Genomic DNA, 15,218 nt, shown 5'->3' on the forward strand with positions numbered 1-15,218 from the left:
ATGGATGGTGGAGCTGGCCTGGAGTTTGTCGAGGTGGGGAAGGTGAGTGGGGAGTGGACACAAACCATCTGGGCATCTCTTTGAAGTGTGGGAGCTGGAAGGGAATGAGGAGTGCCCCTTTCACTTTTCTGTATGTGGATTTGAGACTGCTCATTCTGGAAGGCAATCCTAGAATGGGCACCTGGAGCCACAGGCACATCTTAGAGGTGAGGATCCTTCTCTGCTGGGTCTTAAACAGTCCTACCTACCCTACACTTCCCTATGACCTTCTTCATTGCTCCTGTTACTTCCTTGTTCCTGAGGCTGTAGATGACAGGATTCAACATGGGTGTGAGGACGGTATAGAAGACGGATACTACATCATCCTGGCCAGGAGAGTGGTAGGATGCAGGTAACATGTAAGTGTAGACAAGGGGCCCGTAGAAGAGGTTGACGACTGCCAGGTGGGAGGAGCAGGTGGCTAGGGCCTTCTTACGCCCCTCCGCAGAGTGCATCCGGAGCACAGCTGCGAGGATTAAGGCATAGGAGGTGGTGATGAAGGCAATGGGCACCAGGAGGACCACCACACCCGTCACAAAGAGCACCCGCTCATAGGCGGCTGTGTCAGCACAGGCCAACCTCAACAGTGAAGGCACCTCACAGAAGAAGTGTGCAATCTTCCGTGAGCCACAGTAGGGGAACTGCAGGGTCAGTGCAGTCTGGATGGAGGCGTTGAGTGACCCTCCCAGCCAGGAGGCAGCCACCAGGAGCAGGCAGGTCTGGCGACTCATGAGCACCGGGTAGCGCAGAGGGTTACAGATGGCCACGTAGCGGTCATAGGCCATGAGGGCCAGCAGGATGCACTCTGCAGCCCCCAGGAACATGAAGAAAAACATTTGTGCTCCACAGCCTCCAAATGAGATGCTTATCCATCCAAAGAGGAAGCCTGCTATCATCTTGGGGACAGTGACTGAGGTGAAGAAGATGTCCAAGAAGGATAGCTGGCTGAGGAGGAAGTACATGGGTGTGTGGAGCTGGGCATCTGCCCAGATCAGCAGGACCATGGCAGCATTGCCGGCCATGGCAAGTGTATAGATGACCACCACCATGCTGAAGAGGAACAAGTGCATCCGGCTCTCATTAAAAAGGCTGGTGAGAACAAAGTTAGTGGAGGAGGAATGGTTCCAGGTCCCTCTGACTGCCTCCTGCTGAACTTCACTGTGGGGAGGAAAGTGAACGGCTCACCAAGAGTTCACCAAGGGCTCAGAAGCGTCCACTCTGAGTCAGAGAGAAGGTGACAGATGAACAGCAGGAAGTAACTGGCAAGGCTGACTAAGGGGCTGTGGGAGTTCTTCCTAACAGTCTTGCAGATTGCTATAGGGTCGACATTTTTTCACAAAGAAAAACTACTATAACAGACATGGTATTCAGCCAAGGCAGTGTTCAGAGGGGAACTTAAAACTCAGAATACAAATGTTAGAAAAGAGGAAAGACAAATCAATCATCAAAGTTTCCATCTCAAAAAGTTAGAAAAGGAACCACAGTGCCCTAGAACACCTTATGTTTTTATAAAAATATACTTAGCATCCTTAACAATATTTCCGGTGAATAAATAGGCACACAGGAAAAAAATTATAAAAAGGAAACATTTACTCTCATGCTTAGTCTGAGAACTAGATCCACACCTATATGAATTACATGGTTCAAAATTCTTATTTTCTGCCTGCCAATGCAGGAGACACAGGAGACATGAATTTGATCCCTGGGTTGAGAAGATCCCCTGGAGGGGGAAATGGCAACTCACTCCAATATTCTTGCCTGAAAAATCCCAGTGGACGGAGGAGCGTAGGAACTACAGTCCCTGTGGTGGCAAATAGTCAAACACGACTGAGCATGCACACACAAATTTTTATGTACTTGGGTATCTATGTGATGCACTTCTGTTAGAAATAGATGAGAGCCTGTGACTGTGGCAGACAAAGTGTGCTTTATCAGCTAGCAGAGCCAGGCATGGCCGTGTTTCTCTTGCCACCTTGTCCCTCAGGGGTCCCAGATATACTCATTGTGTTCAGAGCTTATAATCATTTTTTACATGGGTTTCTGGAAGTATGTTGCCCTCATCTTCATAACTGTCACCTTGTTTATTTTTATTTTTTGGTCAAAACAGTATTTTTAATGCTCAATGGTTTATTCAATTATCTTGCCAAATTTGGCATTCTTTGTTTTTCCAGGAATTTTATAAATTTTGTCTAAGTTTTCTAAATTGTTGGCATATAGTTAATACTATTATTATTCTTCAAAACATATTGATAACTGTCACCTCGTTTAAGTGGTTTCCCTATAGCTAAGTCTTATTATCTTAGTAAGACGATCCCTTTTAAATTTTTGATAGTAAATAGTCTTCGTGATAAGTATAAACCTGTAGATGCCATGGTAAGCGTAAGTAAATCAGTTTCAGTGTTTCCCTTAGGAAGGCTCTGAGGCTTTAAAGTTCTCTCTTGTTAAATTACATTTATTCAGGCAAAGTCAATCAGTCAATGTCAAGCTATGATGGCAAATATGTCATCCTAAGGCAATTTTAAAAAGTGTAGACAAGGGTCAAACTCAGACTACTTATTCTGCGATAAGTGAGCCTGCAGGGAGCTGCCCACCAGGCAAATTCCCTGAAATTTTGAGTTCTCCTGGATTCTTGGTTCCAAATGTCCCAGATCCTAGGAAATGACTTGAATTCTGGTTTGTATCTCCAGTCTTGAGTTTGATAGCAAGTGACTTAAATGAAGAGATTGAAAGGAAATAAATTGAACTGCCCAGTGTCCTATTATGAGCTGAGAATATGGGAGAATTTTGGAGCTGCTGGACACCGCTGGGTCACTGAGACTGGGCTGGAGGCGCCACAAATTTCAGAGGCGTGCCAGAGATGTGACCACCTATGGCCTTTATTTGCATATCCTTCAGAATCACTAGCAGGGCTGTACAATCTATTACAAATTTACAAGTTTACAAATTAGGGGCAAGCTGTAATTTACAATGCGTGGGTGTGTCCCAAGTCGCCTCAGGCCTGTCTCTTTGCAACCCCATGGACTGTAGCCCACCAGGCTCCTCTGTTCATGAGATTTTCCAGACAAGAATACTGGAGTGGGTTGCCATGCCCTTCTCCAGGGGATCTTCCTGACGCAGGGATCGAACCTGTATCTCATGTCTCCTGCATTGGCAGGCGGCTTCTTTACTACTAGGGTCACCTGGGAAGCCCATATAATCTATGGGAGATCTGTATTTCCTGTTTCCCTGAATCAAATCCCTGGGAGTGAGTCCTGAGCACCTGTGTTTCTGAAACCTCCCAGGCTACTCTGAAGTGTGAACTGAATTGAGACTCACTGTCCATCTCTCATGGTTAAATGTGCAAAGGAACTTAGAAGACACAACTTGCCTTAGGTCTCACTGTATATCACAGGGAAAGCCTTTCCTCAGTGTTCATGCTGGCTCATCCTGCTAAGCCATATGGCTCTTCTAATCTATGGCTTTAAACTCCACCATTTCCAGGCTGCTCACACTGTACACACACAGATCAAATATACTCAGTTGAATCAAATATACTGAGTATAGCAGGTCTTGCTCCCACAGCCTGTCTCTGAAGCTGAGCATGAGAAGTTAACACTGTTAAACCCAAACAATTCAAGATGAGCTTTTAGTTAAGATATAACACACTGCATCTATTTTCTCTGTTTTACAATGCTTTGTTTTCTTGATGGTTCACAGGACAGGAAGAACTGCTCCTCTTGGGGGTTAGCCAATTCTTATACATAGTAAACAACTTGCCTGGGAGAATGGCTTCAATGTGAAAACCAGCCATCTGCCTCCAAATATCAGGATTCTGGGGTCCAGAACACTATTCCTATGCCCTGAATCACCATCGGGCCACGTCCCAGGCAATGAGAGATTACCCCTGTTGCCCAGAGCCCGCTGATACTATTATTCAATGTAATCCTAAACTTCCTCAGTTGCTTGCCCTGCCTCACTCAGTTCTTCCCACAAAACCCAGTGAACACATAAGGCTTTGACGTATGCATTCCTCTCACTCTTCCTACATTCTGACCAACCTTAGTTCTTTCCTGCATGGTCTTGTATAGTGTGGCATTTTCTCTCCTTACGGGAACTGTAAGTAACAATCTTTTCAATGGCAATGATCTCCTGATCTGTTCATCCCACCATTCCTTCAATATAAGTAAGATCTCAGGTATATTTTAAATATTCCCTTAAAGAGTGTTTTCTCATATTGTCCCTGCTTTGGCATCTTGCAGGCACAGCTTGCATTGTTTGGCATCTCACATGGCTCAGCCTCCATAGATTTTATAGCTGTAAAACATTCCCATTTTTCCAATGGGAAAGCAGCATGAGCCTTGGTCAACATATTTTTTATTTTCTAGGCCAGATCCCAACTTTTTCTAAGTGTTCTAGAGTAGGCTTTCTCAACCTTGGCGCAACTGGCATTTTAAGATGGATCACTGCTGAGGGAGGGTGCTGTATTATGCATTACAGGGCATTTAGTAGCATCCTGGACTCTTCCATTAGATGCCAGAAGCATTTTCCCTCAGTTGTGACAAACAATAGTGCAGACATTGCAAAATGTTCTCTGCAGGGCAAAATTGTCCCCAGCTGGGAAACTCAGCACTGAAATTCTACTATCAGTTACCTTTCTTTCCATTCTCGCCCATTCCTCTAAGGCAAATGAAAAATAAGGACTCACATGTATAAAACCTGCAATAAAGCAGATATGATAGAATGTCTTTTGCAGGTTTTACCCAGTTTAAGCCATTGTGCTTAAGGATTTAGTCTCTGGAGTCAGGCAGCTCAGTCCCAAGCCTCAACTCCACCATTTCCCAGCCCTGTGACTTGGACAAGTTACTCAGTCTTAGGCTCCTCATCTCAAAAACTGTTGGGACTATTGAAAGCTTTAAATAATTAGTATACATTTAGTGCTCTTTGGTAATAATCTTGGCATTAATAGCAGCTGAAACTTAAATAGCACATTCTTTCTGCCTATTACAATTTTTATAACCTTATTTCCCTGTAAAATGGGTCATAAAACTAATTTCTCAGGGTTATTTCAAAATGTTGAGTAAGAAAAATGTTGAGAGTGTATCTTTTGCATAATACATATTCAATAAATGTTAGAACTCTTCCTTTCCTCACTTAAGCAAATTAGTTTTGCAAAATAATCACATAGTCAATACGTGTACCTGCAAAGAGCCCCTAGTTTCTTCCACTTGGAGATTTACTTTCCAAGGTTTTCCTCTCAGAAACCTTGGAGGGGGTTCTGTTGGTTGTGATAGGATGGGCTCCTTCAGTGCACGCAGGATCTCCCATCTTGGTTGAGAATTACCTCTAGTGACTGACTCTGTCCTTTCCTTCTTTGCACAGAATGTGGTTCACTATTGGCAATGTTTGTAGGATGTGTGGTGAGTAGCTGAGAAAAAAACACACACTTATCCACAAAATACTATTACCTCTATGGCCACCCTCTGGCATAGCCATCTGAATTCAGTATCTGCTCTGTGGGGCTCTGCATGAGTACCTGCACCCAGAGATGCTTCTTTGGTTGTCCTGACACCGTTCATTATTCTTTTCATGACTGTTTCTCAGTATTGACACACATGTCTGCAATGTAGTGTACGCAGTGAATGTGTGATGTGTGTGTGTCTCAGAATAATTCAGGGTGATTCTTTTTCTTTCAAGCTGTTCCATAGAGGAAGAGGATATATTTTTCTATTCTTTCATCTTCTAGCTTACCTAGATCTGAAGTGGCACCCAGCATACATTAAAGAATTATCACAATGAACAACAACAAAGAAATCCTTAGTGTAAATGGTCATTTCATGGTGTTGACTAAATTTAGCCTAAGTTGTTGTTCTCTCCCTTATGATTTTTCTTCACTGGTATGATTTTTTTTTATTCCCTTGCAGGGTGACTGATTTTTCTTTTCTTTTTGTAAAGCATAGTCCTGGGTTTTACAATTTAAGAGGTCTCATTTTTGGAGATGAGTGGTGTAAACAAACAAATAAACAAAAACAACTTCCAGTTAGAGATTTTAAATGCTGCAAAGTTTTACCTGAGGAGAGTTGTAGAATTGCCCTTTGTCAATTATGGGGCTGCATAAATGGAGGTAAAGTCCCCACTTCTCCAGCTCCCATTTCATCCCCCTACTCACCTCACATTGTCCCAATCTGCAGTTTCCATCAGGAGTCTCAGTCTCTTGTTGACTTTTTTCCTTCCTAGGTTCCAGGCTGAGGTTCAGAAACCAGGGCAGGTCCTTTGTGGAGTCCACCTGAAGAATCTGAAAACTAAAGCTTGAAATCCACCTCCTTTCAACAGGGCATGCCAAAAGGCTTCCTGTTTCCCCCCTAGAGCCCTATCTTTGCACAACATATCATATCTATCTTTACCATGATTAGTGTGAACTGCTGCCTGTTCCTAGGGCTCCTTCCAATTTCAGAGTGCCATGAATGGATTTTGTAACTACATTTGCCCCATTTTCTCATCCACGGATGCAAGGATTGCATAGTCCCACGTAGGTCAGTTCTCCTGATTTAGCTGTGCTGTTGAGACTTGTAGGACATATGTGCTGAGAAGATATAAACTGTTTAACCCCACATTACAAATAAGGTAATGATATTTAGAACAATGGCTCCCAAATCTGTCTACACATCAAAATTATCTGGGTAGCTTCAAAATACCAGTGCCTGTGCCTCAGCCCCAGAAGTGGAGATTGATTTGGTCTGGAATACAGCTGGACTGTTGGAAGGTTTAAACAATTTCCAGGTATTTCTAATCTGCAGACAAATCTGGAAACCACCAAATTAGGGATTTCACGAACATGCCAGATATGCCAATGGCTGGCACCCAGATCTCCTTAGACCAGAGGTGATCCCTGGATCAGCAGCATCAGTCACTGTTAAAATGCAAATCCTCAGGGCCCACCTCAGACCTATCCAATTAGAAATGTTGGGTGGTGGCTCAGAAGTCTGTTTTCAAAAGTCCTTTGGTTGGTCTGATTTTGTGAAAGATTGAAAACCACTGCTGTAGTCCAGAGGTTCTCTGTAATCCAGAGGGTGATTTTGCCCCCCAGGGGACACTTGTCACTGTCTGAAGACATTTTTGGTTGTTACAACTAGAAGGAAGAGTGCTAATGGCATGTAGTGGGAAGAGGTCAGGGAGCTGCTGAACATGGGTACACAGGGCAGCAACCCCCCCAACAGACAATTAACCAGCCCCAAAATGTCCATAGTGCCAAGACCAGGAAAGCTTCTATTGATCACTCTGATTTCCTGGGTGATTTTTGTCCAAACCTATGTTCTCTAATGGTCTTCCTATAACAAGTTCCATGGAGCAATATGATGAACAGTGCATGTTATGGCAGCTGAATGAGGCTGTTGAGTGGTTAAGTGAATGAAGAAGACCACCACTCATGACAGAAGTAAACCGATAGACCAAAGCTCATCCAGTTGACTAAAGGAGATGTTGTTGAAGTAGTGAAAATTCACACCTATTTAGAGCATCAGAACAACGTCAGCCTGGGTTTTATGGGATGCAAACAGACATGGTCAGGCATTTCCCAAGCAGTGGGCAGCTTGGCACAAACAGCTAATTCCACTGATGAATATTTGAGGTTGTTTGATATACACAGAAACATTGTTAAGTGTGGTTACTTTATAACACAGGGATGGAACTGGGCTTTCATGGATATCATTCAGGATTCGTGAGGGAAATACTGCCAGTCTTGCCACTGGCCTCATTTATGGACAAACTTTCCACAGTTCTGCTGATTTGTTTGACGCTCTGTAATTGTGGCCAAAATCTAAACTCGGTGCCAGGGAGACAATGGATGACTGATCTGTGGGCAGTTTCACCATCTGTTGAGACAGATCAGGGAAGAGTGATGGTGAGAGGAGAGGTAAGTTAAGCTTGTTGGGATTTCTCAGCCTGCAGTCTGTAGACACACATGGCTTTACTATTTCTACCTACCGGCTTACTGTGTGCCAGGATTGGGCTCAGTGTGCTGAATGCATACTGTTCTACATAGGCTTTGTTATATGTGTTTTACAGGGTAGAAAGCCCAGGTACAGAGATGGCAGATGCCAGACTGGTAGGTTCAAACTCACTCTGACCTGAAGCCACTACTTGTGGGACCATGCCATTTTGTTTAGACAGCTTTCTGACTGCTCTCTGAAGTCTCACAGCTCCAAAATTTGTGTGTGACTGGTCACCAAATGCCAGCCTAAATTCAAGTAGTTACTTTTAGAAATGTCAGTTGACATACTTTAACCTTGAGCCAAGACTAGTAATAGTAGTGTTAGTGGCTAAGTTGTGTCCAGCTATTTGTGATCCCATGGACTGTAGTTTGCCAGGCTCCTCTGTCCATAGGATTCCCCAGGCAAGAATACTGCAGTGGATTGCCATTCCAACAGACTCTGCTCAAATAAAACCTGAGTGGCTCTATCCTAGAGAATGTTCTATAACCAAACCACTTTTCTGTATATCTGAAACTAACATAATATTGCAAATCAACTATACTTCAATAAAAAATGATGATTAAAATACCTAGGTAGAAACATCTAAAGAAACTGCTTACATATGGACAGGAGGAAAGAAGGTGGAGGGTGACTAAGACCTCTTAGTTCTCCTCCCGACCAGAACTTTAACAAAGTCCTCATGGTTAATGAATGTAGAATGAGGCGGATTATAAGAAGGATGTCCTGGAAGAGAAGGTTGTTTATTTCTGAAATAGCTGATTGAGGAAGATTGTGACTCTCCATCCTTTGAGATATTTTTACATATAGGTGAGCAGGTTCCTTACCTGTGCAGATACCTGAGTCCCTGCAGTTGGACAGGATGAGTTTTCCAAAACTGAAAGCTTTAATTCTCTCCTTGCTGGCTCCTAAGTATTTCCTGTTTTTTTTTTTTTTTTTACATGTAAGCAGTTAAGTGGCTTCAGAAAGAAGAGACAATCTATATTGAAAAGAATTGTAAGTAAGAGCAAGTGTCAAGATCTGAGATAAAGTGGGGCCTCTCTGAAACACACATACACACACACAAATATTTTCTTAGCCATGAAGCAGTGTCTTCAGGGCCTCCAGGGCCCCCACACTATTGTTTCAAACCCTTATATACACAGGGTACTTGTGGAGCAGGCTTGGGAATTGCTGGTTAGATCAGCGCAGCATCATTTTGGTGTCTGAGGGAAACTGCTCCCTAGTCAGCAATTAGAGATATAAAGAAGCATCTTTTCTCCCTCCCTGCCTCCCTTCCTTCCTTCCTCTCTTCAAAATATTTACTAAGTTACTGGAGTTATAGCTGGAGTTATAGTTTTTTTTTGGTCCTATTGTTCTGAAAGTGAAAAGTAAAAGTGTTAGTCAATCCGTCATGTCTGATTCTTTGTGACTCCATGGACTGTAGTCCATCAGGCTCTTCTGTCCATGAAATTCTCCAGGCAAGAATACTGGAGTGGGTAGCCACTCCCTTCTCCAGGAGATTTTTCCAACCCAGGGATCAAATCCAGGTCTCCTGCATTGCAGGCAGATTCTTTACCCTCTGAGCCACCACGAGCCCTATTGTTCTGCTCAGTTCTGAAAGGAATCAGAATGGGAAGCAAACTAATTATTCTGTCTCCCATTTTGTATTAGATACAACCTATTTAATTTGACTTTATCCTCACAGTAATCTTATCATGTAAGTAAATAGATCATTATTTTACACATGAAGAAACAGAAATTCAGAGTTAATTAGCTTAGTGCTTGAGGTCATCTGCCCAGGAGGTGTCAGATCTGGGGTGTAAACCAGGTCTAGATTTTTTTATTATTATTATTATTATTTTTTTTCCAGTGGGTTTTGTCATACATTGATATGAATCAGCCATGGATTTACATGTATTCCCAAATCCCGATCCCCCTCCCACCTCCCTCTCCACCCGATTCCTCTGGTCTTCCAGTGCACCAGACCGGAGCACTTGTCTCATGCATCCCACCTGGGCTGGTGATCTGTTTCACCATAGATAGTATACATGCTGTTCTTTTGAAATATCCCACCCTCACATTCTCCCACAAAGTTCAAAAGTCTGTTCTGTATTTCTGTGTCTCTTTTTCTGTTTTGCATATAGGGTTATCGTTACCATCTTTCTAAATTCCATATATATGTGTTAGTATGCTGTAATGTTCTTTATCTTTCTGGCTTACTTCACTCTGTATAATGGGCTCCAGTTTCATCCATCTCATTAGAACTGATTCAAATGAATTCTTTTTAAGCTGAGTAATATTCCATGGTGTATATGTACCACAGCTTCCTTATCCATTCATCTGCTGATGGGCATCTAGGTTGCTTCCATGTCCTGGCTATTATAAACAGTGCTGCGATGAACATTGGGGTGCACGTGTCTCTTTCAGATCTGGTTTCCTCAGTGTGTATGCCCAGAAGTGGGATTGCTGGGTCATATGGCAGTTCTATTTCCAGTTTTTTAAGAAATCTCCACACTGTTTTCCATAGTGGCTGTACTAGTTTGCATTCCCACCAACAGTGTAAGAGGGTTCCCTTTTCTCCACACCCTCTCCAGCATTTATTGCTTGTAGACTTTTGGATAGCAGCCATCCTGACTGGCGTGTAATGGTACCTCATTGTGGTTTTGATTTGCATTTCTCTAATAATGAGTGATGTTGAGCATCTTTTCATGTGTTTGTTAGCCATCTGTATGTCTTCTTTGGAGAAATGTCTGTTTAGTTCTTTGGCCCATTTTTGAATTGGGTCATTTATTTTTCTGGAATTGAGCTGCAGGAGTTGCTTGTATATTTTTGAGATTAATCCTTTGTCTGTTTCTTCATTTGCTATTATTTTCTCCAAATCTGAGGGCTGTCTTTTCACCTTACTTATAGTTTCCTTTGTAGTGCAAAAGCTTTTAAGTTTCATTAGGTCCCATTTGTTTAGTTTTGCTTTTATTTCCAATATTCTGGGAGGTGGGTCATAGAGGATCTTGCTGTGATTCATGTCGGAGAGTGTTTTGCCTATGTTCTCCTCTAGGAGTTTTATAGTTTCTGGTCTTACATTTAGATCTTTAATCCATTTTGAGTTTATTTTTGTGTATGGTGTTAGAAAGTGTTCTAGTTTCATTCTTTTACAAGTGGTTGACCAGTTTTCCCAGCACCACTTGTTAAAGAGGTTGTCTTTTTTCCATTGTATATCCTTGCCTCCTTTGTCAAAGATAAGGTGTCCATAGGTTCGTGGATTTATCTCTGGGCTTTCTATTCTGTTCCATTGATCTATATTTCTGTCTTTGTGCCAGTACCATACTGTCTTGATGACTGTGGCTTTGTAGTAGAGTCTGAAGTCAGGCAGGTTGATTCCTCCAGTTCCATTCTTCTTTCTCAAGATTACTTTGGCTATTCGAGGTTTTTTGTATTTCCATACAAATTGTGAAATTCTTTGGTCTAGTTCTGTGAAAAATACCGTTGGTAGCTTGATAGGGATTGCATTGAATCTATAGATTGCTTTGGGTAGAATAGCCATTTTGACAATATTGATTCTTCCAATCCATGAACACGGTATGTTTCTCCATCTGTTTGTGTCCTCTTTGATTTCTTTCATCAGTGTTTTATAGTTTTCTATGTATAGGTCTTTTGTTTCTTTAGGTAGATATACTCCTAAGTATTTTATTCTTTTTGTTGCAATGGTGAATGGTATTGTTTCCTTAATTTCTCTTTCTGTTTTTTCATTGTTAGTATATAGGAATGCAAGGGATTTCTGTGTGTTAATTTTATATCCTGCAACTTTACTATATTCATTGATTAGCTCTAGTAATTTTCTGGTAGAGTCTTTAGGGTTTTCTATATAGAGGATCATGTCATCTGCAAACAGTGAGAGTTTTACTTCTTCTTTTCCTATCTGGATTCCTTTACTTCTTTTTCTGCTCTGATTGCTGTGGCCAGAACTTCCAACACTATGTTGAATAGTAGTGGTGAGAGTGGGCACCCTTGTCTTGTTCCTGATTTCAGGGGAAATGCCTTCAATTTTTCACCATTGAGGGTGATGCTTGCTGTGGGTTTGTCATATATAGCTTTTATTATGTTGAGGTATGTTCCTTCTATTCCTGCTTTTGGAGAGTTTTAATCATAAATGAGTGTTGAATTTTGTCAAAGGCTTTCTCTGCATCTATTGAGATAATCATATGGTTTTTATCTTTCAATTTGTTAATGTGGTGTATTACATTGATTGATTTGTGGATATTAAAGAATCCTTGCATTCCTGGGATAAAGCCCACTTGGTCATGGTGTATGATTTTTTTTAATATGTTGTTGGATTCTGTTTGCTAGAATTTTGTTAAGGATTTTTGCATCTATGTTCATCAGTGATATTGGCCTGTAGTTTTCTTTTTTTGTGGCATCTTTGTCTGGTTTTGGAATTAGGGTGATGGTGGCCTCATAGAATGAGTTTGGAAGTTTACCTTCTTCTGCAATTTTCTGGAAGAGTTTGAGTAAGATAGGTGTTAGCTCTTCTCTAAATTTTTGGTAGAATTCAGCTGTGAAGCCATCTGGTCCTGGGCTTTTGTTTGCTGGAAGATTTTGATTACAGTTTCGATTTCCTTGCTTGTGATGGGTCTGTTAAGATCTTCTATTTCTTCCTGGTTCAGTTTTGGAAAGTTATACTTTTCTAAGAATTTGTCCATTTCATCCAAGTTGTCCATTTTATTGGCATAGAGCTGCTGGTAGTAGTCTCTTATGATCCTTTGTATTTCAGTGTTGTCTGTTGTGATCTCTCCATTTTCATTTCTAATTTTGTTAATTTGGTTTTTCTCTCTTTGTTTCTTAATGAGTCTTGCTAATGGTTTGTCAATTTTAAAAAAAAAAAAAAAAAACCAGCTTTTAGCTTTGTTGATTTTTGCTATGGTCTCTTTAGTTTCTTTTGCATTTATTTCTGCCCTGATTTTTAAGATTTCTTTCCTTCTGCTAACTCTGGGGTTCTTCATTTCTTCCTTCTCTAATTGCTTTAAGTGTAGAGTTAGGTTATTTATTTGGTTTTTTTCTTGTTTCTTGATGTAAGCCTGTAATGCTATGAACCTTCCCCTTAGCACTGCTTTTACAGTGTCCCATAGGTTTTGGTTGTTGTGTTTTCATTTTCATTCATTTCTAACATATTTGAATTTTTTTTTTGATTTCTTTATGATTAGTTTGGTTATTCCAGAAGCATGTTATTTAGCCTCCATATGTTTGAATTTTTAATAATTTTTTTCCTGTAATTGAGATCTAATCTTACTGCACTGTGGTCAGAAAAGATGACTGGAATGATTTCAATGTTTTTGAATTTTCCAAGACCAGATTTATGGCCCAGGATGTGATCTATTCTGGAGAATGTTCCGTGTGCACTTGAGAAGAAGGTGAAGTTGATTGTTTTGGGGTGAAATGTCCTATAGATATCAATTAGGTCTAGCTGGTCCATTGTGTCATTTAAGGTTTGTGTTTCCTTGTTAATTTTCTGTTTAGTTGATCTATCCATAGTTGTGAGTGGGGTATTAAAGTCTCCCACTATTATTGTGTTACTATTAATTTCCTCTTTCATACTCATTAGCGTTTGCCGTACATATTGCGGTGCTCCTATGTTGGGTGCATATATATTTATAATTGTAATATCTTCTTCTTGGATTAATCCTTTGATCATTATGTAGTGTCTTTCTTTTTCTCTTTTCACATCCTTTATTTGAAAGTCTATTTTATCTGATATGAGTATTGCGACTCCTGCTTTCTTTTGGTCTCCGTTTGCATGAAATATTTTTTTCCAGCCCTTCACTTTTAGTCTGTATGTGTCTCTTGTTCTGAGGTGGGTCTCTTGTAGACAGCATATATGGGGGTCTTGTTTTTGTAACATTCACCAATCTTTGTCTTTTGGTTGGGGCATTAAACCCATTTACATTTAGGGTAATTATTGATAGGTGTGGTCCCGTTGCCATTTACTTTGTTGTTTTGGGTTCACGTTTATACAACCTTTCTGCATTTCCTGTCTAGAGAAGATCCTTTAGCATTTGTTGAAGAGCTGGTTTGGTGGTGCTGAATTCTCTCAGCTTTTGCTTATCTGTAAAGCTTTTGAATTCTCCTTCATATCTGAATGAGATCCTTGCTGGATACAGTAATCTAGGTTGTAGGTTACTCTCTTTCATTACTTTCAGTACGTCCTGCCATTCCCTTCTGGCCTGGAGGGTTTCTATTGATAGATCAGCTGTTATCCTTATGGGAATCCCTTTGTGTGTTATTTGTTGTTTCTCCCTTGTTGCTTTTAATATTTGTTCTTTGTGTTTGATCTTTGTTAATTTGATTAATATGTGTCTTGGGGTGTTTCGCTTTGGGTTTATCCTGTTTCGGACTCTCTGGGCTTCTTGGACCTGGGTGGCTATTTCCTTCCCCATTTTAGGGAAGTTTTCAGCTATTATCTCCTCGAGTATTTTCTCATGGCCTTTCTTTTTGTCTTCTTCTTCTGGAACTCCTATGATTTGAATGTTGGGGCGTTTCACAGTGTCCCAGAGGTCCCTGAGGTTGTCCTCATTTCTTTTGATCCTTTTTTCTTTTTTTCTCTCTGCTTCATTTATTTCCACCATTTTATCTTCTACCTCACTTATCCTATCTCCTGCCTCCATTATTCTACTCTTGGTTCCCTCCAAAGTGTTTTTGATCTCATTCATTGCATTATTCATTTTTAATTGACTCTTTTTTATTTCTTCTAGGTCTTTATTAAACATTTCTTGTATCTTTTCAATCTTTGTTTTCAGGCTATTTATCTGTAACTCCATTTTGTTTTTCAATGATTTTGGATCATTTTTATTATCATTATTCTAAATTCTTTTTCAGGTAGATTCCTATCTCCTCCTCTTTTGTTTGACTTGGTGGGCATTTTTCCATTTCCTTTACCTGTTGGGTATTTCTTTGCCTTTCATTGTTTTAAGATTGCTGTATCTGGAGTGGCTTTCCTGTATTCTGGAGGTCTGTGGTTCCTTTTTTTATTGGGAGGATTAACCCGTGGGTGGGTTAAACGATTGGCTTGTCAAGATTCCTGGTTAGGGGAGCTTGGCGTCAGTGGTTCTGGTGCGTGGAACTTGAATTTCTCTTCTCTTTGGAGAGCAATGAGTGCCCAGTAATGCGTTTTGAGAATGGGTCTATGTGTTAGGTGTGTCCTTGGGGCAGCCTGTATGTTTGATGTTCAGGGCTTATGTTGCT

The 15,218-nt window shown here is 40.9% G+C and overlaps 1 protein-coding gene across 1 annotated transcript; it reads right to left on the minus strand.

The window, feature by feature from the left end:
* Positions 1 to 230: 230 nt before the first annotated feature.
* Positions 231 to 1,160, minus strand: LOC122439393 (olfactory receptor 2T27-like). The gene has a single exon (XM_043464451.1). The coding sequence runs from the start codon at positions 1,107 to 1,109 to the stop codon at positions 231 to 233; it is 879 nt and encodes a 292-aa protein (XP_043320386.1). The 5' UTR covers positions 1,110 to 1,160.
* Positions 1,161 to 15,218: the final 14,058 nt, after the last annotated feature.

The sequence above is a fragment of the Cervus canadensis genome, chromosome 4 (assembly GCF_019320065.1).
Source record: "Cervus canadensis isolate Bull #8, Minnesota chromosome 4, ASM1932006v1, whole genome shotgun sequence".
In the NCBI taxonomy this organism is placed as follows: domain Eukaryota; kingdom Metazoa; phylum Chordata; class Mammalia; order Artiodactyla; family Cervidae; genus Cervus; species Cervus canadensis.

What these genes read in the sequence shown, in the direction of transcription:
- LOC122439393 (XM_043464451.1), bottom strand. Translation starts at nt 1,109, where the DNA reads ATGCACTTGTTCCTCTTCAGCATGGTGGTGGTCATCTATACACTTGCC.